This window comes from Chelonoidis abingdonii, chromosome 10, assembly GCF_003597395.2.
Source record: "Chelonoidis abingdonii isolate Lonesome George chromosome 10, CheloAbing_2.0, whole genome shotgun sequence".
In the NCBI taxonomy this organism is placed as follows: Eukaryota; Metazoa; Chordata; order Testudines; family Testudinidae; genus Chelonoidis; species Chelonoidis abingdonii.
The window spans coordinates 49523430-49550329 of record NC_133778.1 but is presented as its reverse complement, the minus strand read 5'-3'; the positions used below and the strand labels follow the sequence as shown (position 1 = coordinate 49550329).

General features: G+C 42.7%; 1 protein-coding gene across 1 annotated transcript in view; it reads right to left on the bottom strand.

Annotated features, from left to right (window-relative positions):
• Positions 1-20456, bottom strand: part of CYTIP (cytohesin 1 interacting protein) — a 28041-nt gene extending 7585 nt beyond the window's left edge. Inside the window, exons 1-6 of the mRNA XM_075070220.1 lie at positions 20219-20456; positions 15362-15411; positions 14887-14941; positions 7680-7782; positions 7444-7537; positions 4847-4916 (exon numbers count right to left, since the gene is read on the bottom strand). Coding sequence (XP_074926321.1) covers positions 4847-4916; positions 7444-7537; positions 7680-7782; positions 14887-14941; positions 15362-15411; positions 20219-20389 — 543 coding nt within the window. The 5' untranslated portion in view covers positions 20390-20456. The remainder of the gene's footprint in view (positions 1-4846; positions 4917-7443; positions 7538-7679; positions 7783-14886; positions 14942-15361; positions 15412-20218) is intronic.
• Positions 20457-26900: the final 6444 nt, after the last annotated feature.

Genomic DNA, 26900 nt, shown 5'->3' with positions numbered 1-26900 from the left:
AGAATATCCAAGATTTTCCTTATTCTCATCATCACCACATCAGAGTCCCAGCTATCCCCTAATTATGGTTTCTGGCACCTAACTGAAATCTGGGAGCACTTGGACTCTCAAATAAATGCATCCATCTGTTGCTGCCAAGATGCTAGCCAGACTTCTCTTCAGTTTGTTGGCCCAAAAGTTTAGAACACATCTCTATGACAACGCGCTTACATGTTCAGTCCCTAGTTCTGTAAAAAGGTTATTTGTATCAATCTGGCAGGTTATGTCAAAAACCAAAACAATTCTTAAACTCTAAATGTGCTTATTCTGTTTGCAGTGTAGTTGTAGCCGTGTTGGTCCCAGGATATTAGAGAGACAAGATGGGTGAAGTAATAAAAGATATTCCCTCACCCACTTTCTCTCTCTAATTCGGTTTATAATGACTCTTTGTACTTATGGTTACTTATCACATACTTTAGTAGAGTCTCAGTTATAGAAGCCTTTTTCAGGACTGATCTTTTATAAACAAAAAATAGGTTTCTTACCATTGTAACCACACTGATATGAAACCAGTGGGCCCAGGCCCACAGCCCCACAATACTTTGATATATGACAACTATTTTGTGAGGTAGTGGTTTTGCACTTCTGGGAAACTATAGTTGGCAAATTAACCCCCTTCTTGATAACAGGGCATATAGTTAAAAGATGCAGCAGTTTTGCTTTATCAGTGACTTAAGCTTAGAGATGCTGTGGTCTCTGCTGTGAGGTCACAGGATGTTCAAAATGACCGGCCCTATTAGTACCATCATGGAGCATTACAATGTGGTCTGCACAGCAGTAAGAGGACTAGCCATTTTGGAAGCAGCTAACGGCTTTAATTAAATCCTAAACAAGGGCAGAAAGAGGGGGATGGGGTTAGATTCTGAATCTGGAAGAGGAAAGGAGGGAGATGAATTTCATATTTAACAACTCCACTTAGCAGGGCTAGAGTTCGGCTGCTAAGAAACAGGTTGGGGATATTTTAAATCCATCATTGTAAAGTAAGTAGCTCTGTCCCACCTGCTGTTTGTCAGATCAAAATGCACATGGGTATATCACAAAGCACAGTAACTTTATGATGTTTTTCTTAGGCTCAGATGCTTTTCAAAGCTTTTATCTGAGAGGCAGAGAAAGAGAGATCAATTGTCAGGCAGTTTATCCCAGCCTGTACAACTAACAGTAATGGACTCTATAACGGATCCTGCCGACATAATAATCAACTGTTGTGGTCTCATTAATCACAGCAATGAAATGTCTGGCTCTATGACTTGTCTTATTTCTAGTTCTTTCTGGATTAGGTGGTGGTGGCTGCTTGCATACTTAGATGATTTAATCAAAGTTGGGGTTACCATTCCAACATCAGGGTCATTTGGAGGTCAAACTGAGGTGGTGGCCCCATGTGATGTAAGCAACGTGCTGGGCATGTGTAGTTCCCCTACCTCCCTAAATCTCCTAACACCAAGGGACAGGGCAGAACATGGTAGATTGCATAAAAGCAGCACTGTATATGAAGGAGCTTTGCCTCAGAGTCAGCGTTACAAAGGAGCACCCGGTAACGGGGCCGGCTTTAGGCCAATTCAACCAATTCCCCTGAATCGGGCCCCGCGCCTAGGAGGGCCCCACACCCAAGCCCCGCCACTGCGCTGTAGCAGGGTGTCCCAGCTTTCCCAGGGGGCAATTTAAGGGGCAGGGACTGGAGCCTCAGGCCTTTTAAATTGCCACCAGAGCCCCACTGCTGGAGCACTGGGGTAGGGTGCGGGGCTCTGGGGCTATTTAAAAAGTCCGGGGCTCCCCTTGCTTCTACCACCCCGGCCCTTTAAATAGCTGTGAGAGCCCTGGGGAAGCAACGGGGCTCCAGCAGTTATTTAAAGGGCCAGGGCGGTAGAAGCAGGGGAGCCCTGGGCCCTTTAAATAGCTCCCAGAGCCCTGGAGTAGTGCAGGGGCTCCAGCTGCCTCTGCGGCCCTCGTCCTTTAAATAGCCCCCGGAGCCCTGCCACTTCCCCAGGGCTCCCACAGCTATTTAAAGGGCCGAGGCAGTGGAAGCAGGGGAGTCCTGGTCCCTTTAAATATCCCCGAACCCCAAGCTGCTGCTGGTACCCTGATGGAGGAGGGAGAAGGAGGGGGCACTTACCCTACAGGGTGGGCTGTATCCCCTGTACCCACACCCCCTGCCCACAGCCAGCTCCTGCTGCAGCCCCTGCACGCACCAGCCCCACATCCCCTGCCCTCCCTGCACCAGCCCCTACCTGCAGCCAACCCCGCACCCACTGCCCACAGCCAGCCCATCTCCAGCCAGCCCCAAACCCCCTGCCTGCAACCAGCCCCTGCCACATCCCCTGCCTTCCCGCACAAGCCCTGCACCCGCTGCCCTGCTCGCACCAGCCCCGCACCCCCTGCCCTGTCTCCAGCCAACCCCTGCCGCACCCCCCTTCCTGAAGCCAGCCAGTCCCGCACTTCTGTCTCCAGCTCTGCCAACCCATGCCGCAACCCCCTGTAGCCCTGCCTGAAGCTAGCCAGCCCACCCCTCCCCACTGCCCCCTGTCTTCAGCCAGCCCCGCACCCCTTGCCCTGCCTGCAGCCAGACCCTGCCTCCAGCCAGCCCCATGTCCACTGGTGCCCTGCAGTTCCCAGGGCAGTAACCCTGCTCACCTGCTTCAATGAGAGGGGCAGGGAGCAGCTGGGACCCACACATGTGCACACCCTAGGGTGACCAGACAGCAAGTGTGAAAAATTGGGACGGGGGTAGGGGGTAATAGGATCCTATATAAGAAAAAGCCCAAAAATCAGGATTGTCCCTATAAAAATCGGGACATCTGGTCACCCTAGCACACCCACAGGGAGTGGTTGGGACCCATACGTGAAACGGAGCTCAGTTCTAGTTCAGGCCCATCTTTTTAAAAAAGAACTTTAGATAGAGTTAACATACATCCGTATTTTCCCAGACATGTCCTGCTTTTTGGTTCTTAAATTGCCATCCGGGAGAAATTTTTAAAAATACAGACGCATGGTAACCCTACTGGTACAAAAAAAATACACACTGTGGCACATCCCTTAAATTAGAACTTTTTATAGGGAACCAGTTGCTAAGAAATGAAAGGCTTTTATTTTTTTAGTCATCCCTGCCGGGGCCCCGCCGAAAATGTTCGAATTGGGCCCCGCACTTTACTGGGCCCTGCCCGGGAAATATTATTATTAGAGTAGCTGCATTACATAGCATCCAGAGGCCCCAAAGGAGAGTCAGAGAGAGTCCCTGCCTTTATATTCTAAATGAAGACAATAATGGAGAAACTGGAGCACAGAGACCTGCCCAAGAAGACACAGCAGGCCAGCGGCAGAACAGGGAACAGAGCCCAGGTCTTCTGACTTCCTATCCAGTACCCTATCCACTAGATCATCCTGCTCTGAGAAACCCAAAGAAAACCCAACTTTGCTGTAATTCATTGGGAGATCAGATGTATTTTAATAGTTTTAAACAGGTGCTTTCTACTTACTACTTCTGGGACACTTCAAAAACTTAAATTCTTGACGAAAATTAATCTGTTTAAATTACAAACACTTTAAAGGCCAAGTACTTTACTTGTAATGAGAGAGTAAGTGGGCACCACTGTGGTCTCAGTTACACTCCACTGAAATCATTAGTGTCACTAGTGAGAGGTGAATCAGGCCCAGCATTATTTAAAAGAAAAGTAAAACAGGAAAGAGGATGGGTCAGATTCTGCTTTCAACTACACCAACTCCAGATATGCAGACACTAGTGAATGGTTTGATTACATCAGACAGGTATGTTAATTGGATCAACTTGATGACTTAACTTGTACACATAGGGTATGTCTACACTGAAATTAAAAACCTGCAGCTGGCCCATGTCAGTTGACTCAGGCTTCCGGGGCATGGGCCTTGGGGCTATTTAATGGCAGTGTAGATGTTCAGGATGGGGGGGGGGAGGGGGTTGGGTTTTTTTGTTTTTTTTTTAAACTCTGTGAATTCCATGGCATGGTACAAAACTGCTGGTGGTATTTGCTAAATACAAATCAAATTAAAAATCATACGAACTCTGTTAATAAAGAATGAATCAAGGTTTGTGTCATAATACTTAGCTCTTGCCTGTTACTGACACTGACATGGCAGAGATTATTATAGGTTTACAGAAGTAGAAGTAATTCTATCATCTAGATATTTTAGGTGCTTATATGCCCCCTATCACCATAGTATTTGAGAGTCTTACAAAAGCCTGTGATGTAGGGAAGTGCTATTTTCCCCGTTTTTTAGGTAGGCAACTGAGACAGAGAGACTAAGTGACTTGCCCAAGGTACACAGGATGTCTGTGGCAAAGCAGAGTACTGAACCCCAATTCCCCAAGTGGCAGGCTAGTGCCCTAACTGCAGTACAATCCTTCCTCTCAATCAGTCTGGAAAATACCATCCAGCAGCTTTGGGCTATCCTGAATCAGCAAACATGCCTTAACGCTACTCCTCATACATGCTACTTATGAACAATGTCCCAAGCTAGATGACCTTAAGCAGATGATGAAATGAGGGCCTTGGGTATTTTGGGGTTCCTCTTGTGAAGAAACACCCTCTTCACAAAGATTGCCAACACACTTGGTATCCTCACTGGTGTAGAACTAGCAAGGTCAAAGACCTAGGAAATGAACTAGCCTCTCAGCACTTGAGGCAGGAGGTGCTGATGCATATTGGCAGGGCAATGCGAGAGGTTGGATTTCCAATGCCTGTTCCTTCTTTGTCTGCAGATAAATAGATGACTTCGGTCTTCAGGTAATCAATCTGGCACTTTTTACACGTAACATATTTACCACATATTAAATTACCTTCAATAACTGCAGCTTGGTTTCAAGTTCCATTCTCCTAACAATCCTGGCTCCATTAACAGTCTCTAACCTGTAAAGAACAATTGTTTTCACGACTGAAATGTACAAAGACCATTGAAGCATGTCTGTGTAGTACATTACTACTAGTAATTAATGTTCACACTGCAGTAGCACACAGAGGAGTCAGTAGGCACAGTTAATACCCTAAAGAGCTCACAATCTAAAAAGCAAGTGGAATATGGAGGGCTGGGGAGAGGGATGCAGTTAGGATATGTTCTCTCTCTCAAATCAGCTATTTTAAGGAGTGACGTGTTTCCTGTGTTACAGAGGAATCGAGCCACTTTGGAAAATTCCGAACACAGGAGTGTGGAGAAGCAGGAGAGGGTGAGGAGAGAGTATTGGGCCAACACAAAGAACAGTAAATATAAAAAAGGGGATCCTAGGGCCAATGGGGACAAGGAGGTACGTGTAACAGTCTTGACCAGTTAGTCTTCCTACATGTTTTATGTCAGCAAGCAGTGAGAGAACTAACACTACTTACCACAAAGATCCAAGTATGTGAGTGTGAGATTGAGGGGGGTCTTGTAATGGCCTGGGAATTCTTCCAATGGATCATTTGATAAGTGCCTGTGACAAACAGCTTTGTGCTGATCCACTGCGAGAACCTGCCTCATGCTCAATAGTGCTTGCAAGAGTAGGGTGACGATATCCCATTTTTAAAGGGACTGTCCCATATTTAAGCCCTCCTGCAGGTGTCCCGAGTTTTTCTTAAAAACGGGCAGATTGTCCCATATTTTCTGCCTCCCCTCATCAGTACTGGCAGGTCCTGCTGCTGGCCGAGCCCTCCTTGCCAGCCACCCGCCCACCAGTAGTAAGTGGAGGGGTCCTGTGGCTGACGATGGGGGTGGGTGTGCAAGGCTGGTGGGGAGGTGATTGCACTACGTGGGGCTGGTTGCTCCCCAGTGGTCTGTCAGCACAGCCCCCATTGCATGATGGCTCTTGGCCAGCAAGGCCCTGCCCCCTGTTTCATTTCTGACCAGCGCTGGCTGCGAGCTGTGGCAGCCAGCGGGTGCTGGCAGGTGCCAGGCAGCACCTGGTTACGTGTCACCTGTGCTGCCCACCCATTGGCCCTTTACATGTTCCCCTTCCCACTGTTCTCTTCCTGTTTTGCCCCTTCTCCCTCCCCCCAACCTCTCTGCTCCTCCATATCCCCCCTGGCAGGGTGTGTCCCACTCCCAGCGCTGTGAGGAGAACCAGCCCCTGGTCAGAGCGCTCAGCTCACCAGCAGCCTGGCTGGCAGGCTCCTTCCTTCCCCCACTGTCTCTGGTTGGGCTAGCACCCCAGGAAAATCCAAGACTCTCCTGCCTTGGGTCCTGTCCCCAGGGGGCCAGGGCTGCTGTGGTCCCTAGGCACCTTCCCCTGCTGCCCCACCTCTCTGGCCAGGCTCCACAGCTGCTGAAACCCCTGCAGTCAGATTCCCTGGGCCCTCGTGCACAATGCATCCTAGGGCTTAACCCCTTCCTGCCCACACTATAGCCAGAGGACAGGAGGCGGCTGGGTTATGTCAGTGGCCAGCAGCAGCCTGGAGGCATTAGCTGCCTTTCTACACTGTGTGGGAGGAAGGGACAAGCTATTTCCAGCCACTGAGATGAGCTCTGCAAAGAGACAGGCCAGATCATCCCAGCAGCAGGGGAGGAGGAGTGGGGGGGTGGGAGGTAAGGAGGCAGCTCTCATCCCTTCCCTCCCGCACAGTGCCAAAAGGCTGCTGCTGGCCACATTCTGGTAGGAACCCTGGCAGAACAAGGTGGGGGGGAAGAGGGGCATGTGACCTTGAGTACCCAAACCACCACCACCACCACCACCCGTGTTGCCTCAGGAAGATGTGGTGCCAGGTACCAAGAGAGGCAGGTCTGTCTCAAGGGTCCAGTCAGGCATGGAGGGCAGTGTGCGCCAGGCAGGGAGGGTCAGGTCAGTTGGTCACCCCCTCATATAAAAGAGGTGTATGGGAGTGTGCGTGCATCACCTCTCCTCGTGTGGGGGGGAGGGGAGGAGAGGGGTGTGTGTGTGTGTGTGTGTGTGAGAGAGTGAGACTCCTCCCTGTGTGAACCCTAAAGTCTTAAAGATAAGAAGAATCCAACTGCTCAGTATTTCTCTTTAATAGGGACTCAGTCAACTTGATATTAATTTGAATGTTTGTTCTGCATAGTTCTGATTGACTGCCGCTGAACTCACTTGAATACGAATAATTTTACCAGATGTCCTATATTCACCATAGGGAAATATGGTCACCCTATGGAAGAGCAGGGTTCAATTTAATTTGGGCAATTATATTCTGCATATTTGTTGGGCTACGGTAACTCTGCATTTCTTGTCCTAAACTGTCATGTAGTGTGGCTTTATGATTTTGAACTTGCTACTGTGTTTCTGTCTACAGGCAGAATTGTGGATCTTATTTCATCAGCAGAATTTGATTTAATCCTTTTTGCCTTAGCATCAGAAACAGCAAATGGAGCATCAGGAAACAAGTAAACATTTCTTCTTAGGCTCATAGTGTGAGAAGGGATTAAACAAAAATGCTTGAAAAAACACTTAATTACCTTAAATAATTCCCTGAAGATTTTATCAAGTCCACCATTTGCTTGTGACTAAAACCTTCAGTGTTCACTCCATTGATATTGGTTAGAATATCACCTGGTAAATTTAAACACAAGTAAAATGAACATCTCAGGTACTCACCATTCTTTCCACAGTCTCTAAAACAAAAACTAAATGATACAGAAACAAATGGGAAAAGAACCAGAGCCGCAAACCATAGGAAAACACGAATAGTTACCTGTTTGCAGACCAGAAAGATGGGCAGGACTTTCTTCTTGTATTTTGCAGACATAAGTGCATATTTGCAGGGAGCAAGCATTTTGGTGTTGTAATCTACGTGTCTATAAATATCAAATTGACAGTGTTACCAATATTAAAACCTCAAAATCGATGTAAAAAATTAAACTTTGTCTTACAACCCCATCAGTGCACAGTAAGTGTTCATCTTATTTTCAGTTTTCTTATTTTTTGTATTGCATAATGTTTTATTATTTTTGTTGTTATCACAAATGAGACGTCAGGAAGCCTGGGACAATAGGAATAGGATATTTCCTTCTTAGGAGAGAAATGCGTGGAAACAGAAAAACAATTAATAAATTATCCTTGTTTATTTTATTTACAATATGTACCATTCCTACACAACATAGTTTTAAACCAAGTTGGCTATTAAACAGTAAAAAGAATAGTTTAGGCCTATTTATAGACAAGAACAACTTGTCTTTAAATGTAGACAAGAACAGTTTTCTGGTTCTAGACAACCTGGACATAGATTATTCTCTTGCTTACACTACAAAAAGCTACCATCTTGTAGGATCCAGTTTTAACAGTGTAGAGTCTGACATAGCCTGGGAACATGGTTTTAAAAATGTTGTCCCCATCTATGCTACCATATTTCAAATGTCACTTTAACCATCGGGTAATATTAGATGGGACAACAGGTTATTATGAGATAACTGAGAAGCAAGGAAAATTGAACCTACTCTTGTCCTAAGTCATTCTTTAAGCTGTAAAAGCTCTGAGTCCCAAAAAGCAACATTGTGTCCACACCTGCTCCAAGAAAAAAATAGCTGCCTCTTTTTTATTTTGAAATGAACATTTATTAAATTATTAAAAAAAAATCAAGCAAAATCCATCATCTGTATCACATGTACTTTGAAAAATAGCCAGACAGGTCATGTAACTGTAAATACCTAATCAAAATCTCTGTTATCTTGCAAAGACATAAGAAATAATCAGCCCTGTTGGTTGCCTGGTAATATCAATATTTAACCACCTCTTCCTACCACAATACAGGACTGGAGCTGTGCAAAACATTAATAGTGAAACAACACCACCACCACTCACAATTACCATGCACGCTTCAGGAAGAAAATTGACTGTGAAATCCATAACAAACATCACATCTATCATGATCTCTCCACCGCCATACAGTCCCTGAAATCTAACCACCAGAGAGTGATCAACCTAGTAGACAAAGGGGACACCATTGTCATGAGTGGCGAATATAATAGGCCGGGGAGGCTCTGCCATGGGTGTCAGATGCCCAGTTGCGGGGTTTTGGGGGGAAGTTTTTGCTTTATTATGCCCCATGCAGGTTCTGAGGCAGCTGAGGAGGTGGCATGTGCTATTCAGCTTCCTGGGTTCATCAGTAATCTCCCTGGACTCCCTCAACTGATGAACCCAGGAAGTTGAGCAGCAAATACCACCTCCTCAGCCAGCCAGCCTGGAACCTGCATGGGGCATCTGAAAAGCTTCTTCAAATGACAATGAGACATTTCGCTGTGGCTGGGCTGGGGCTCCTCTGGGCAGGTGGAGGGGGCTTGGGGCATCTCCAGGCAGCTGGGGACGGAGGAAGGCTCAGGGCTTTGGCTGGCCCAGGACTCCTCCAGCCAAGGGGGAGGGCGCTCCGGCTTCTGGCCTGTGTGAGGCCCCTCTGGCCAAGGGGAGTGGGGAGGATGGGAGTGTGCTCGATATTCCTCTGAGTGGGTCAGGGTCTCGTGGCCCTGGCCACAGGCGAGGAGCAGGGGGTCTCAGGAGTCTGGCTGCAGGGGGGAGGGTGCAGGCAGACGTTAATTAGGCCAACTGACAACTCTCCAACATCACCTACTATAAAGATCTCAAAGAAGATCCCACACCACAATTTACCCAGGATATCATCAAATCCTTCCCCAAACAATTCCAAGAGTAACTCTACAAACTCATTCCCCACAAACTCATCCCAAGGGCCTCCTACATGCTTCCCAAGATACACAAACAAGGGAACACAGGCAGACTCATCCTCTCTGGCCACAGCACTCTTACTGAAGGAATACTGAGACTCATAGGAAACCATTCTCTAACCACTCACCACACAAAGGGCACAACTGACTTCCTTCACAAACTCTGCAACATTAACAACCTCCCTCAGAATATCATCCTTACCACCATAGATGTCACTTCCTTATACACCAACATGCCTCACAACATCAGCATCATTGTCTGCCTCAAAATATTTACAAGATAATGGACTACCCTCAGATATCCACCCCAAAGACATCAGCAAACTCATTGATTTCATCCTCACCCATAACAATTTTACATTCAACAACAAACACTTTGTCCAAACCAGGGAAACAGCCATGGGTACTAGGATGGTCCCCAATATGCCAACCTCTTCATGGGCCACTTTGAAGAAGAATTTTTGGACAAACAGCACAAAACCAGTGATATTCCTGATATTTTCATCTTTTGTACAGACTGTTTAAACTCCCTCATAGACTTCCACCACAAATTCATCAACCACCATCCATCCACTAAACTCTCTCTGGAACACTCCCACACTAAGGTCAACTTTCTGGACCACAACCAGCTTCAACAATGGAATCCTAGAGACAACCATATACAAGAAACCCACAGATCATCACACCTACCTTCGTAGATCCAGTAACCATCTCAAACACACAAGAAATCTTATCTACAGCCAAGCACTCAGATACAACACACTGTGCTCTGAGGAGAAAGCCCAGGATATATACCTTAACACATTTAAAACTGTCTTCACCAAACAAGGACACTCCACCAGACAAGTAGATCACATCATGGAACAGGCCACCCAAATGTCGCAAGAGAACCTGCTTCATTACAGAAATAAAACCCTCTCTGACCAAATACCCCTAGTTGTCACCTGCCACCCTACGCTGGAACCCAACCGGGGTATCATGAAACAATTACAACCCATACACAATGGGGACCCCATCCTGAAAGAAATATTTCCTGATCTTCTACTTCTGACCTTCAAACAAGCCCCTAACCTCTCCAAGATCATCATCAAAAGCAATTTCCCCACAGACCAGGATACACCAATTCAAAGCATCATCAGACCCTGCCAGAACAACAAATGCAAAACCTGCAGACATATCTCCTCTGCTGTGATTATCAACAGTCCCCACAACACAACTTTCAAGACCCCTGGGTCCTATACATGCCTATCACAACATCTGGTGTGCCCCATCCAGTGCACTAAATCCATTAACAACAATGTGGGTTAAACCAGACAATCAATATGCTCTCAAATGAACTCACCCAGAAAATGATAAAATAAACATGTAACACCCAACAAAGCGATCAGTCCTCATTTTCAAAGGAAACCTGCACAACACTTTCAAAAGATGAGTGTGGGAGCTTAAATTCATATCCTGCTAGACAATAACAAACATGGACTGAAGAGAGGCACTGGATCTGTGGCTTATTACAACAATCTGTAACCTACTAACCCCCTCTTTTTGTCCTATGACTCAGAGGCGTTAACGGGCCACCTTGTCTTGAATGGTCCCTTACAATATGTGCTAACTCCTTATGCTAAACAATGTGTTCCACTTTGCATTTAGCTGTCACAGACAGTGCTTAATTTGTAATGAAATTAGGTACTAAGGCTTAAGCATTATTATTTTTTTTTTTTTTTACATTCATAACTGATGCAGCAAGCCCAGAGGTGCTGGGGCTGTGAACTGCCAAGTCTAGAGGTTCTGGGGCTCAGTACTGGCAAGCCCTGGCACAAATTAAGCACTGCACTCAGTCTCAGAGTACTTCTCTCAGACCTGAAGAGGAGCTCTGTGTGGCTTGAAAGCTTGTGTGCCAGCTTGTCTCCCTCATCAATAGAAGTTGGTCCAATAAAAGATATTACCTCACCCGCCTTGTCTCTCTAATAGTGAAACTAAGACAGCCAAAACCCACACAATTCTGAATTTCATTACAACCCTAAAATCCTCGGCAGGTTCACAAATCTTTCTAATCACAACATGGATCAAATGGTGAGCACACCTGGCCTGAGTTACTTATTCACAAAGAAACTACGCAATTCAGTGATTTCAACATTAGGCACAACTTAATGCTTTCAGTTAAATCCCATATTCAGAGAATTCAGAATCACATCAGTATATGCCATTTAACATTGTCCTGCCAGACTGAAAGTTTATACCAGCCTGAGTAATATTATTAGCTATTTAGGCCTCAATCTTGCACACACATGTATGTACATTAGTAACTTTTTAGACACATGCATGGTCCCATTACAACAGTACTGATTGCCATAATCAGATTACAACAGACTGAGGCCATAAATGGAAAGTACTGGTAGAATTGTTCAAATGGGCAGAAACTTTCAAATGCAAAACTTTCAATGTAATTCTCATAAACCACCTGCAAATGGTAGCATCGAGATTCATACAGTCCTATTCGGGGGTGCCTAAACTCCTACTGTAATAATGAAATAATCACATCTACACAATGTAAAGCCTTCAGGCCAGATTTTTTTTTAAAAAAAGATGCTTAGGTGTTGCTCCAGTCAGCATTGCAAAGCCTAAGAGTATGTCCACACTGTAGCTGGAGGTGTCATTTTCAGTTCAGCCAGAAAAACCCATGCTAGCTCTAATCAAGCTATCGCACTGAAAGTGTAGCTGCAGTGGCAGGATGGACAAGCTACCCTGAGTACAATCCCATCTGACACCCTGGATACGTACTGGGGCGGCTAGTCTATCCTGCAGCTCATGCCACCACAGCTATACTTTTATTTTTAGCATGCTAGTTTAATCAGAGCTAGTTCTAGCAAGGGTGTGTCTACCTGAGCTGGAAGTTACACCTCCAGCTCAAGTTCAGACATACCCTAGCTAACATAGGAGCAGGGGTGCTGGGACAGTGGGGGGGCAGAGAGGAGTGAGCGTGGGGTGGGGCCTTGGGGGAAGGGGCAGCATAGGGGAGGGCCACAGCTCGGGTGCCAGTGGTCCCCCACACACTTGTAGGGAGCTTCCACCGCCACTGCTTAGGAGCCTAATTCTTGTGTGCAGAAGTGATTTAGGCTTTTAGGAACCTATGTGTTACTGAAAGTCGATAGGATTTAGGCTTCCTAAGAGCCTAAATCAGTTCTGAAAATGGGACTTACGTGGTGCAATGGCAAGTGGAGTAACACCTAAATACCTTCAAAATCTGGAGCTAAATCAACCTATTTCAGTACCAAACAGATACTGGCTTTTTATAGACCAGGCTAGCAAGTGAGAGGCTCACAGACAATGTACATTCAGGAAGATATGCCAAGAATAATGATTTTTAATCTGAATGCCACAAATAATGAAAATCTGCCCTGTCAATTCATACAAAAGCACAGTAATTGACTCAATTATCTTCACTTCTAAAAGCTCTCCACTATTTCCGACCCGAATACTTACACACTCATTAGTCACAGAACTAAATCAGAAAAAAAAGTTATGCTTCTCCTAATACACTAAGTTGGCTGAAAAATTATTTATTCTCTGTGCATAAATATGGAAAACGCTTCAAAGATGTACAACAACAGCACTGTAAATAAATGGATGGTTTCATTCCTATGTATTGCAAGTGGGGAAACAGATCCTAAATGCCTGATGCTTCCTTGAGAACATTTCTAATTTTATTATTTATATAGTCTGCTAAATATCTATCTTATTTATCGCACATCGTTAACATCAGTGATCTCTTTTAAAGCTACAACCATTCCACCCACAGTAATTATGCAAAATGATAAATGGGTGCAGATAAAGACTACCAGTATATAAACAAACACTGAACAAATGTGTGTGCGTATAGATTAGAAATACAGTATGAGGAGGTATTCTATAATACTTGTGTTAGACAACTGCTTTGAAAACTGCATCAGTTTTGTCTTTCTAGTGATCCAGGTCAAAGTATTAAAGTAGTCCGCTGAAAGAGGAATAGCAAAGATTTATATCTCCCAAAATATATAAGAAATCTGCAAAGGCCTGCTCCTGTAATCCTAGATTACCTCTGTGAGTAAAGGCTACAGGATCAAACTCTCAACTTATTATGAACCATAAGTAATTTTATTTTATTTTTATTATTTGATGTGTTTTATTGACTCTTGTATGTGTGTCTTTGTCTCCCTCTATACATATAAACAGAGAGAGAGAGAAAAAGAAAGATACACACATGCATACATTACAAATATAAATATGTGTATATATATATACACACACAGTTATTTTTAAGTAAATTGCATGAAAAGTAAAATATGCTCATTATTATTATTTAAAAAATTCTTACTGTAGTTCCTCTGTACACTTACTTCCAAAAACACATCTATTTAAAGTTTAAAAAGAGATTTTAAAAAGATAGTACAGTGTTTTCAGAAGAGAGTATGTGTGTGTTATTTTCCCATAATGGATCAAATATCTATATTCTATACTTTTTCTTTACCCCTTCCAAGTTTGCACTGGGCTCTGTATAAAGGACATTTTGCTGTTTCCCCTCAATGTTCATGAGGAAATCCCATACAAGTTAGATACACGCATTGAGGCTACAGAGAAGTGATCCCTGAATTGGGTAACATAAGTGTCTAGAATACTTATATAGCAGCATTAATCTAAAGCACTTTAAAACTATTAATTCTCACATCTCCTCTATGAGGCAGGTAAGCACCATCATTACCTATTTTTCAGATGGGTATACTTAGGCCAACATAAGTTATATGACTTGTCTAAAGTTACTCAAGAAGTTTGTGACAGGGGTGGGAATTGATATCGGGAGTCCTCTTGCTTTCTAGCCCTCTATTCTAATCAGCTGACGACACTCCCTGCTTTTGGCAACAAGAAGCATATTGTGGATTCAGAAGGAGGATTAAAATAACCATGTCATGGAATAGGAAGAGCCACGGAAGTTGAGGGTAGCTGGATCTAGAGTTTTGTTTTGGCCCATAATAAAGATAGAGCCACCTGCAAATTTGGGATCTGGATTCAGATCTGAATCTCTCTGAAGTTCAGGTGTAATGGCTGGTGATCAGAAGATTTGGTCTGTGTCCTCTGTTTGCAAACCCTCTGAAATCCATCACATTCCGGGTCCATCACTTTAATTCATCATGAACACAGACCTATCATTGTCAGTGAAATAGATATCCTATATTCACAGTGCTGAAGTCTCACCTCAATTTCAAATCCAAATGTTTCATTATCTTCTTTGACAATAGCAAGAAGCCGTCTGTAAGAAAAATACATAAATCTGCATATAAAGAACACAGCACCCCATTTGGAGGGTTTATTTATTACTAAGAAATGCAAAATGCTGCTATTTATCCAACTGTGACATATCAGCCCTATCAACAGTCTGGATTCATGGCATGCACGTTTTCAGACAGTCATAAATCTTAGGAGCCCTTCCTCTCAATATTCAAATTACTTTTTAAAACCCACCTGCTCTACATTGCTTGCTAGCTACTGTGTATGAATGAACCACCATTCTCTGTCTGGTATCTGTGCTGAACCTACTCTTGCTGTTAGATTGTAAGCTCTTCAGGGAATGGCCTTTATTTCATTTTCTGTTTTATATTTTTACTATCCATACATCTATAGCGCAATATAAATCAGAGCAAGTATTACAGTAAAAAGCAAATCTCTTTACCTTTGTGGCCCAGAAGAGTCACCTAAGGAACTTGATCTGGTTAAAGCAAGCTGGAAACAGAAATAAAGTTTGCCATTGTCAATATGTCCATACATTTAACTTTACGTATACAATGAATAAAAATCAACAAGTTAATAGAAAAACTACACTCTGTACCCTACAGGAGCACAGAAGGTGTTACTGCTGCCTAGCCTCCCTTGGTGCTCCCCCTGGTGTAGGAGCAGGTGCAGAGTGCTTAAGGGATGTGCTGAATCAGGGCATCTCACATCCACTCTCTCCAGTCATTCCTGGCCACTTTAGGGATAGCATTGGCTGCACACAAGTTCCTCAGTAGAGGTGAGAGTTTGTAGCCACTTTGCAACCTCTCCCCGGCAGTTTTCATCTTGTGGGTACTGTACCTTAGGTAATGCCTAAAAAAACAATATAAGCCTGAAATTAATCTAGTCCTAAACTATACTGGGTAAGGGAAGACCAGAATAGAGAGGTCCCATTCAAGGCCTTGGTACCACCATCCAATGGTTGGCACTTGGGTGGTCTGTTCGTCATGCATGAATTCAACAGCAAGGTTCAGTATTCTCCATAGATCTGCTATAAACAAAATCTTTCTGATCTTCCATACCATTCCCAGTCTCTGTTTCATTTCCAAATGGAATGATGAGGGAAAAGACATGTCTCTGGGAAGTTTGGTAGATTGCATAGTGCTGTACCAGTCAATAACAAAGGCACTTCTGACGCTACATCCCTCAGTAATAAACACACAGTGGCAAGTAGGAGCAGGTCAGACAGAAGAGAGAAGAGATTTCATTTTGTTAAGCTGTCTCTAGGTCCATAGCAATGGCGCTGAATAACAGAAAGGTAAACTATGAACAAACTGGATTTAATTTGAAATAAAAGTTTTAATTAAAACAGTAAATCTGATCAACCTGATGAAAATGACAACTGTAGAACCTCAGTTTTAGAAGCTAAATATAAAGATTGCAAACAAATTTCCATTCCTCTTCATAGCCATTTTTTTAAAGCTGGCTGGCTAATTCTAATTAATAACCGTCAGTATATAAACCTATCTGCTTTCTAGGGCTGACTTACCATTTCATGTGTAACACTCAGTGCTTTTACAGGTCATTCATCATACATTGTTTCAGTATTGTTATGATACAGAAAGTCACCAGTCGGAGCAACATTTCCAAATGGGTGTGAAAGTCACTTAATATGATCTTTCCAGACTCTTTAATACAAAGTGGAAATACTGCAGTTTCTGAATCTACCATGTGAAAACATTTTAGACATGATATACCATTATGTGACTCCAGTGTTATGCCACTGTAAAATCTGCAACAGTCCTCCACTGGAAAACTGCAATGAATGAAGCCTTATTTGAAAAACTCTCCAATATCTCTATAGCCAAATGTCAGGCATGATCCTGCTGCCAATAGGATAAAGATGAAATCCATTGATATATCGTGTTACCACTGGCCAATAGAAGTGTGAAGTAACTCACAGCACACTTTTGTACTGGCAATGGCCACCTAGGACCTTTGTGATCAGCTTTCAAAAGCTCAGGAACAGGTGCCCTCAAAACCAAAGCCCTGGAGGGGTATGTAACTTGGTTAAACAATGACTAGGATATCTGCTAAAGAGTTTGAAGGCTGTAAACATAATGGAAGGGGTTGTTTAGCGTAATGAAAGCAGTTGTAATTAAAAGTAATGGGCTGAAACTATGAAGACGGAAAATTTAAGCTGAATAATAAGAAAATCTTTTTGAGAATGAGACTGGTTCGACTGTGGATTCCACCCCACAATTGAAGTGCTGGGAGTTTAATTGCTTGGGACATTTTAAACTGGAAAGGACAATAGGCCAAACTCTGTAGGGGGAAACCCTGCGCTGGTCAAGTAGCTGAACTGTTTCCTATGATTCTAGAACCTATTTTGCATAATGTAGGAACGCCAAGAGACAGTATTTTGTGGAACTTTCAGATAGAAGGAATGACACTTAATGTTCACCGATATCAGGGCTTTGGAGAGGAGCCCGGAGTACCTCCGGAGCAGTGGAGCTGCAGGTTTTTGCCTGGAGCTGGAGTGGAGCCAGAGTACAGCTCCAAAGCCCTGACTGATATTGTGGAAACTACACTGCTGTGCACTGTGGAAAATGTACAACCTGATCAAAGTCTGAGCCGTGCAGGTCTGAAGACCTGCTCTCTGCAATCAGGCACAGCCTAGCCTACACATGGCTGGAATCCACAGGCCCTAGACATGCTATCTTACTAGGGGACTGTAGGTGTATCACAAATGCATTATTTGGAGTGATGTTGGGAGGCATACAATGTACATGAATCATGCAGTGTGTTTTTCAAAACATTTGGGAACCCGTCCAAATGCAGTCTGAAATATGTGGAGCTCCAAGGCCAGTAAAGGACATGGGCAAGGCTGGTTCTAGGGGCAGGAGAGCAAGGCAGTCATCTTCAAGGGCATGCTGAACTGCTGTGCCACTCAGTTCTTATTTTCCTTTTCCTCCAAGGGGGGCAAGTGCTAAAAATATTTTCCATCCTGTTCAGCAAAACAGGTAGGGCTGCTCCTGGGTGTAGGTAGTTCTAATCAGAGTTAATATTTTTATCGTGCCAACAGTGTATTTTAATAGCACGAATACTTTTTATACCTCTCTGGCACCTTCCAGCAGAGGACTTGAAAGCCTTTTACAAACATTAATACTTGACACCCCATGAAAAGAAGAAAAGCTCTTTGTAAGCTCAAAGTGTGCCTCTCTCACCAACACAAGTTGGTCCAGTAAAAGATATTACATCACCCACCATATCTCGCCCCATGAGAAACTCAAGTAGAATGATCCCTGTTTTACAAATTGGGAAACTGAGGCAAAGATAATTAATTGACCAAGATCACACAAGAACCAGCAGTAGGACTCAAATGTTTTTGACTCCCACTCTTGTGCTTTTACCACAAAGCCACTCTTATCTCTACCAGCATTCATCCACGAGTAGCCAAATGGGCCTATTACCTTCTCTACTGATACTAATGAGAAATAGAGATATATCAAAAGAACAGACCACCTGGGTTGGGATTCAGAAGCCCACAGTTTTGGCCTAACTCCGCGCCCACTGAAGTCCATTTTCCATTTTCTTCAATTGGAGTAGGATTAGGCCAATGCAGAGCACTTTTGAAAACCCCACAATAGGAGTATTGCATCCACACAGCAGTACTTCCAGAAATGCTGTGACAGCAAGGGAAATGCTGATTTGCTAATGCTAATTTCAGCATTTCTAAAAGCAGATCTAGGTTTCACCGAGAGTTATTGGAGTGACTAAATCCCCATGTGTGAACGGGTATCGGAGTGTCTGTGTGACACCACTCATTGTTACAGGAATACTCTCATCTCCATGCATGGTGGAGTCCAACAGCTTACACATATTCACGATGCCAGAAAAACATAACTTGATATTTCAGCCAAATAGAAAAGTATTTAAGAAATCAGAAGGATTCTGAAAAGGCTAACATTAATTTTAAGCAAAGATTCTTGCCAAAATATAAATTACACATGAGGAACTACTGGCCTGTATCACAAAAATGTCTATGGACTGCAAGCTAAAATAATAAAACATATGACAGACTTCAGAGCGATAAAACTGTGCCTCATCATAAAACAACCATCTCTGTTCAAATCTTATTTCAGAAACATGTATTTGTTTTTGGGGAAGAGTGTTAGATGTACGTTGAGGAAGAGTGTTAGATGCAGTTGTTTGTGAGAGTTAAATAGGCACATAACTTTAAACTGATCTACTTCTCTAAAGTATCCATCTTCTTTGCATAGGGTGGTTCTCATAGCAAATACATGTGTTGCAATTTATTTTTAACAAACATGGTCACGTCACAACCATTACCGTAGATATTATCTCTAAATCAGTCATGATTGCCACAGAAAACCATAGAAAACTGTGCCTATCACAAACAGTTGTAACTTAACAAAGAATCATCAACAGCATTCCACAGAAATACATTAATCTCTTTAGGTCTGGTTCTGCTTTATCTTCTCCAGGATAGTACAAAGAGAAGGATTAAGTGCACTTATATTGTTATACAAAGTGAATGCTTAAGTGCACAATCAGTATGTACATATTCTTTGATAATTTGTGTTAATATGTTTTATGTACTTTCAATTTAGACTGCTTTACATTAGATTGTTAGATATATCCTATAAGTGCTTATTTGCCAATTCACAGCATTAGCAAGAATAGAAATGGGCTCTCTTAGAAGCCAATTGCCAACAGAAATCTATCATGCTCTGAAAGAAAAAGAAAGAAAAACAAAGAATACTGTATTGAGAAACAATTCAAATCAGAATCACTTCTAGCAAAATACTTCACACCAGATGGACACAACTAATGAGAGGTGCTTTCAATCATAGATTTAGAAGGCAGTTCATGAGGGAACCAAAAGCCCAAATACCGGAGCAAAGTAAATTAAATGATCAGAAAAACCCAGAAATCAAGAGAGTTTTCTCAACACAGCTGTAAACAGAATAAACCCTAATGCAGCACGGCTAGTGACTTAGCTGCAAAAGAACTTTATGTTCCGAGTTGCCCTAGAAACTTACCATATTAGCGTTTTGTTTTAAAGGTTTTAAACATAATCCAAGAAAACAAATTCCCCCTGGTGTAATTCCACTGACTGTATTAAAGTTAAACCAAGGTAGAATGTGGCCTGCTACATTCTACAACAAAGCATTAAAAATCACGTTGATAACCTTGTAGCTCATACTTAGAAATTAAAAAAGAAACCACACAGAAAAACAAGTTATCTGTCCTGCAAAAATTGGACCTTCCACAATGTCAAAAACTGAAAACGTACCTGTTTGCGTCCCCTTGGTAACGTCCCCACTGTGTTTGCCAGACTCTGAATTCTTCTATTATCCATCTGGGGACTGCACATCGGATCTAAGTAAGGTGTGTAACTTGGACTAACACAGTAGCCCACAAAATTGGCATTGCGGTTTTGCTGAATGAGCTTTCTTAAGGACATGTTGGACGAAGAGCACTTAGACTGGCATTGCTAAAGAACATTGCTTGGCTGAGGAAACTAAAACTATAACCTCCTCTGCAAGCAATCAAAAGTAGCAAACAGAAAGAGCCCATGTGACTTGTGGTTTAGGTGCATATTACATAAATCACGTCTCGCAGATCGCCAACATTACTGAATGGTTTTTTTAAGCTCATTGGAGAGCTAGGAGATGTGTTTTGCAACTAAAGAAATCTGCTTGTTTTTCCACTCCTGGATACAAGCAGAACTCCCATCATGTAGTTTTTATGTTCTATGATGGTTTGTGTTTAAAAGACCATCTTGCTTTAAAAATGTCCCTGAATTTGACATATTCATTCTTACATTTGCTCCATGTCCCTTCATGTCCCTCAAAATATCATTGACATAAAATAATTAATGTTTTTGCAAATAATGACTTCAGTGAAGAGTTAGGGACATCAGAAAGAATTAAAAGGACTTCTCAGAAAGTATTCATTGCAAGAAAGCACTATTCCTGCACAGTGGTGCTCTTAAAAGAGAAACTGCATTTTTCTGTTAATTATCAATTCTGTTCCAAAAAGAAAAATGTATGTAATTCCAGGCAAGCAGGAAGGCGATACCAGGTAACCCATAGACAGACCCATGAGGGGAAGAGGAGCATGCCAGTCAGTTCACAGTCAGAGAGGGCCATGGCATGAGGATAAAGTTAGGTATTTCACAGCTGATGGTCAGTTTGCTGGTAGGTGGGTCCTGAGAAGGATGGTGACACCAGGCAAGCCACAGACAGACAAGGAAATCAGAAAACTGTCCCTTCCAAATTGGTCCCTCATCAAGTGGGCTCAAATGGGTATCAGCTACAGTGCTACCTAAAGGCACCCCAAGGTCCCAGAGGCAGGGGTGCTGGAACAATTTGTATAGTCGGGGTGCTGAGTGCCACTGGACCAATCTATAAACCCTGTATATTATGGAAACCACTTCAAGCCATGGGGCATAACAGCAACTCCATCTCCCCTAGTTTTAGCACCTCTGAGGAGGCTCTACCACACATATCACCCATCACACTGCATACTCACAAGATATTGAGCACCACATTGCAAACAATGGCTCAGACTCTCTCCCCTGATCGGACTCCTTTATACCTCTCTCGTGATACAAAAGGGCATGTTACAGGTTGTATGTGGCCAGATAGAGAGGATCTCTCACCTAGTGTTAAGTCAGAGCAGGACTGGAACCACCATTCACTTTTACATAGTCTGCCACACAGATGGTTGATTTTTGTAAATATCATAGCTTGAAGATGGAATTTTATAACTGGTTCCTTTTCCTTGCACATTTTTGCTGGTATTGTTTCCACTTGCTGCTGGTACATGTGAATTGGTCACAGTTGATTGGGGTTGTTTTGTTTGGGGTTTTTTTATTCTGTTTTTTGTTTGGTTGGGTTTTTTTAAACTGTCTAGCGCAGCCTCTTCACTGCTTGGTTCTCAAAATATTTTATTTATGGGGAAACAAAGAAGTCCATAGACCACAATTTCAGAAGTACGTCACAAATAGAAAAGGGGCAAATAACATTTCATAAACCCAAATTTGAGAGAGCCCAGCTACCAATTAGCTACAGTTAAACAGTTCAAGAAGAGAAAGAGGATAAAATAAGGAACTTTCCAAACACCACACACACACACACACATAAAATCAGCTCTTTGTGTTTCTTATAGCTCCTGTATAAAAGTTGACATTACCACTTTCAGTCATCAACAAAGCAGAAAGATGGAGTGTGAAGATGTCAATACAAGTATAATACAAGCCTGAGATGCTTGCCAGATCCATCAGCCTTACCTCCTTTGAACCTAACAGCCGAAAACATGTGTGAGAGAAAACAAGGAATTACCTATGCTTCACCAGAGTTCTGAAGCTGATTAATGCAAGAAATCCTGTCTAGCCTGCCAGCCCAGAACTGCTGCTCTGCCAAGAATGCCATTTTCTGATGGCCAAAACCAGCCTCTGGGGGAATCTGAACGGTCTGATGGAAGTTCTCTGAAATTAACTTTCATTTTTGTTCAATGTATGAAGATGAACACTTGAGACTCATGGATGTCTGTGAAACGAACATTAAAGTCATCAGCATTTGTCATTTATAGTGATTAGTACTACCAGGTTCTTGAGATCTTGAACAGAAGATCTAGGGCTTCAGACTATCACAGAATCTCAGAAGTTACCTTATTTTTTCTCAACACGTCCTTCCTATGTACCTTTAAAAAACTACATGTGTCTTGAATTCCCAACCACCAAAAGGAAATTCCAGCACATAAAATCACGGGGTCATGGATCACACAGAATATGGATAGTGGTGAGCTAAGTACAAGAAGGGTAGAGAACTCTGCCAAAACTTCAGACTAGGGCAGAAGTTACAGATTCTAATTCCTCATCTTCTGCTAGCCATATGGATTTTCAATGCATTCTTTTTAGTATCCATATTATGCAGGGTGGAATCTGATACAACGTTTGATTTAAATCTGGTTTGTACTTCCCTTTTACTTGTTCAGTTTTAGTAAAACGCCCTGGGGGAGAGAGTGGAATCTCTCAAAAAGATTACTGGCTCTAAATGATGCATTGTGGAGGACACAGCAGCTATATATTCATTTTAAAGCAGAGCTCTGATCCCTTTATCACCCTGAAAATTAGAAAGGCAAAACAGAAGCTTTAAGTCAGTAACAATGTATTTGGGAAGCAGTGAATGAGGGCCCCCTTTCAAAAATATAAAGCAAGTAGAATGTAATTGCTAGCAGAATTCATTTTCTTAGCTGCTGTTAATCTCTTTTCAGCTGTAGTAAGTCTATTTTCCCCCTGTCTGATCTGAACTCAACTGTTTCCAGTGTCTAGCTCAAAAGGAGATTTGCCTTAGCTCTAGTTTCCTGTGCAACTGTGAATCAACTGAAAACCGGCCACAAGCACCAGAGTGTGAAGACCAGTAAAGCCGCCTTCAAGATGTTCTTTGCACTGCAGCACATATGTGAATTCTGCAAGCTACTCTAACGTAGTGGTTCCCAACCTGTGGTCTGCGGACCCCCCAGGAGTCTATGGACTGTATCTAAGGGGTCTGTGAAAGACAGACTGAAAACTGACTGAACAGAATTCAACTCTACAGACAGTAGATTTTCAAAGGGGTCCGGATCTCCATTTGAAATTTTGTAGGGGTCTGCAAATGAAAAAAGATTGAGAACCACTGCTCTACTGGATAGCCAGGGAAACATCTACTTCACATAATCATCATTAGAGTTGCTAGGGAATTCCCTTATTCAATTTTTTAAAAAATAATATAGGGCCTGATCTTGCATTCCTTCTCAAGAAAAATTCCCAGTGACTTCAGGACAAACCCACAGTGTTCTGCAATAGCAGTACAAAACATGGCAGGTTACAAGTGTGTTGTTATATGCTTTGGACAATTACTGTATTGTTTTAAAAGTTTGCAGCAATGTAGAGCACACAATCTTTTGTGCTAGGAAGGAAACCTCAAATGGCTTGAAGTATGACCTGAACTACCTAGCATTCATTTTACATACTGAAGAGATTTGAAGCCTCATCCAGCCATTTCCCAGACATTATTCTGAAGTCCTTCACATTCACAAATCCTTTCCTGTGGTGCTTGTATACTGGTGCTGTTCAAAATGAACACCAACGAAGACAAGTTTCAGTAGCACAAAAAGTTTTTGAAAGGCAGGGGGTCAAATCACCAAAATCAAAAAAAGTCACAAAAATGTAAAATCAGATTTAAGACCGATAGGAATTTCCAGACTGGCAAAATTACCAATGGGCTACAAGTGGCCACTTCTTGATGCTTCGGAGAAAGGTGTCAGAATCCTCACAAATTGACTTGTTTATTTAAACCAGTGTAAGATTTCTAAAAGGGTGAAATTTCCTAAGCACTGATAGCCTACACAAGACTTTCCACACCATTTAAAGTCCTATGCAGGGTCTGCATAGCAGCTACAAAGCAGATGCTTACGTGCCATGGAAGAAGTCTTTATGCTGGCTCCAAACACTACCCCAAATTTGTTTTTAAACGGTGGCATTATCGTGACATTTGCTGCTATCATATTGTTCACTCTGCTTGTGTTATATACCCCTTCCCCCGTTCTGTGTCCATCTGCTACTCTATGTTTATATGGTGCCTAGTACAGTGAAGTCTGGATCTTGGCTGGTCTCTAGCACTGCCAAATGAACATAAAAATAATGATAATGAATTTGCTCTTGACCCAGATTCTCCACACAGACCCTGATGTTCCAACCCCTAGGTTAAAACAGTGACCATAGAATAACTGTACTGTAGTATCATGAACTGCCCATGAGTTGGGGGTTGAACTCCATCATCCAAATCCAATGTCTTTTACGGTCACTGAATTTTTCCACAGACTTTCCCAGGCCTTAAGTTTCCTGCACAAGCCCAGATGCTGGATCTGCACAGTGGTGAAATCCCACCAATTACTTGTGGGGGGTTGTTTTGTTTTTTAACCAGTTTCACAAAATTTTGCCCAAGTTTGCAGTTTTAATTCAGAAAAATCGGTAAAGCAAATCAGATATTCCCCAGGTACCCGATACAGCTCATTTGTTTCAGCCATTTCTTCCCTGTCTTCTACAAGTTCCTGCTCTCGCAGCATTACCAAAGGGTGACTATCTGTCACAGAAACCCTATCGGCAGATTTAAGTTTCTTCATGATGTTCTAACCTTGGCATTGATGCAGTTATTTTCCTGTACTTGGCACAGATGGATTATTTTCCCTTTGTGTATAATGTGGATAGAGATGGGCCCAAATGATAGCCCAGAGCAGAACATAGAACTTTGGTGGGGTTACAAGCTGGATCCAGATTGGATTGAGCTTTGTAGCTAACCCTTATCTCCATAATGGGCCATACTGACTCCTGGCTCTAAAAGAACCAGACCCAGATAATAACTACTTCATTCTCCCATCCATTGTCTGGCTCATATAATTAGATTGACAGGTCTTTGGGATATGGACTGTTTCTTACTTGCACAGTGACTAGAACAATGGTATCCTAATTTTGTTTAGAGCTTCCAGGCTCTACCGAAATACCTACTACTCAGTAGTGTTGTGGTAAAAGAAGAAGCAAGTAAATTAACCTAACCTACACACCATATTCACCAAATGAGAAGTGGGTAAATTCCACTTACCTGGGTTTACCCTGGATACACTACTCCTACTAATAACACAGAAGAAAACCAGGCTACAATTTTTCCATTCAGGACCATTGCTGTTCCCTTCTAGATTTAAATAGAGGGGATTCAACCATCCTTCACAATAACTACATCCTGGTATACCTTAGGCCCCACCCCTGCAACTCTTGAATCAATGGGACTACTATCATAGTGAAGTTAAATATGTGTGCAAGTGTTTGTAGGAATGGAGCCTTCATGACCATCTCTCCACTTTCCCAGGAGTACTGTCAGGGATTACAGATTAGGGTTAGCTATCTGAATATGCTACGGTGAATAAAAAGAAAAGCAAACACTGGATTTTAATTGGAAGAAACGCCCCTAAAAATTGTGCAGCCATCTCATAAACTTGGAGGCAATGTCTCACATCTACAAAGAATTTATTCCACCTAAATTATCTTCCAATTGCAGAAGATCCAGACAAATCTTAAAGAACGGAATACATCCCCTCTGCAATTGAAGGATGTAACTATGCCAGAAAAAAAACAAAGATTTGTATTTTCATTTCTTGTAGTCCAAATCATTGCCATCAGGCTTTTTTCATGCAGCTAAATTCTCTCTGCAAACAAGCCCCATGGAATGCAGAAAACTGAGAATTTACAAACCAGTCTCCTAGTTCCATCAATATCCCCAGAGGGTGAACGTTAGAACCATTGCATGCTGTAGTCTGCTTAGCAAGACCAAAATGTAAACATTCTGGCAAATCAGACCAGTAGAGATGATAAAGAAAAGAACCGACCTGAACTACAATTTTAACTGCCCAGTATATGAGTTCCCAAGAAGTAGACTGACTAAAAACCCAACATATGATAAAACTGCTTTTCACATCATCGGCGATCCCTCGAGGTCGAGGATGATCTCTTTCACAGTTTTATTTTTCATGGATCTTTTGATGACTGAGGAGTCCGATCCTTGAGCCACAAGCTCGTTGGCAGACATTGCAGGTAGTGTTGGAAGGCCAGGTTGGGCCATGATTGTTGCGTGACAGTAGTCTGTCCTTTCTTTTCTGACATTTTTCTGTGACCAGAGCAAGGCCATTTGAGGTGATTTTCCTCAAAAGCGGACATTTCTTCTCTGACAAGTCTTCGCTGGTTATCTCTATCCTGGGCAGCTGTCTCCCAGTGTGTGGCGTCAATGCCACATCTCTTGATGTTTATCTTGAGGGTGTCTTTAAAGCTTTTCTTTTGGCCTCCCTGTTTCTTTTCTCCTTTGGTGAGTTGGGCGTACATCAGACGTACACACATGGTGCCCACTACACCTCAGCTGGTGCTGGATAATCAAGGCTTC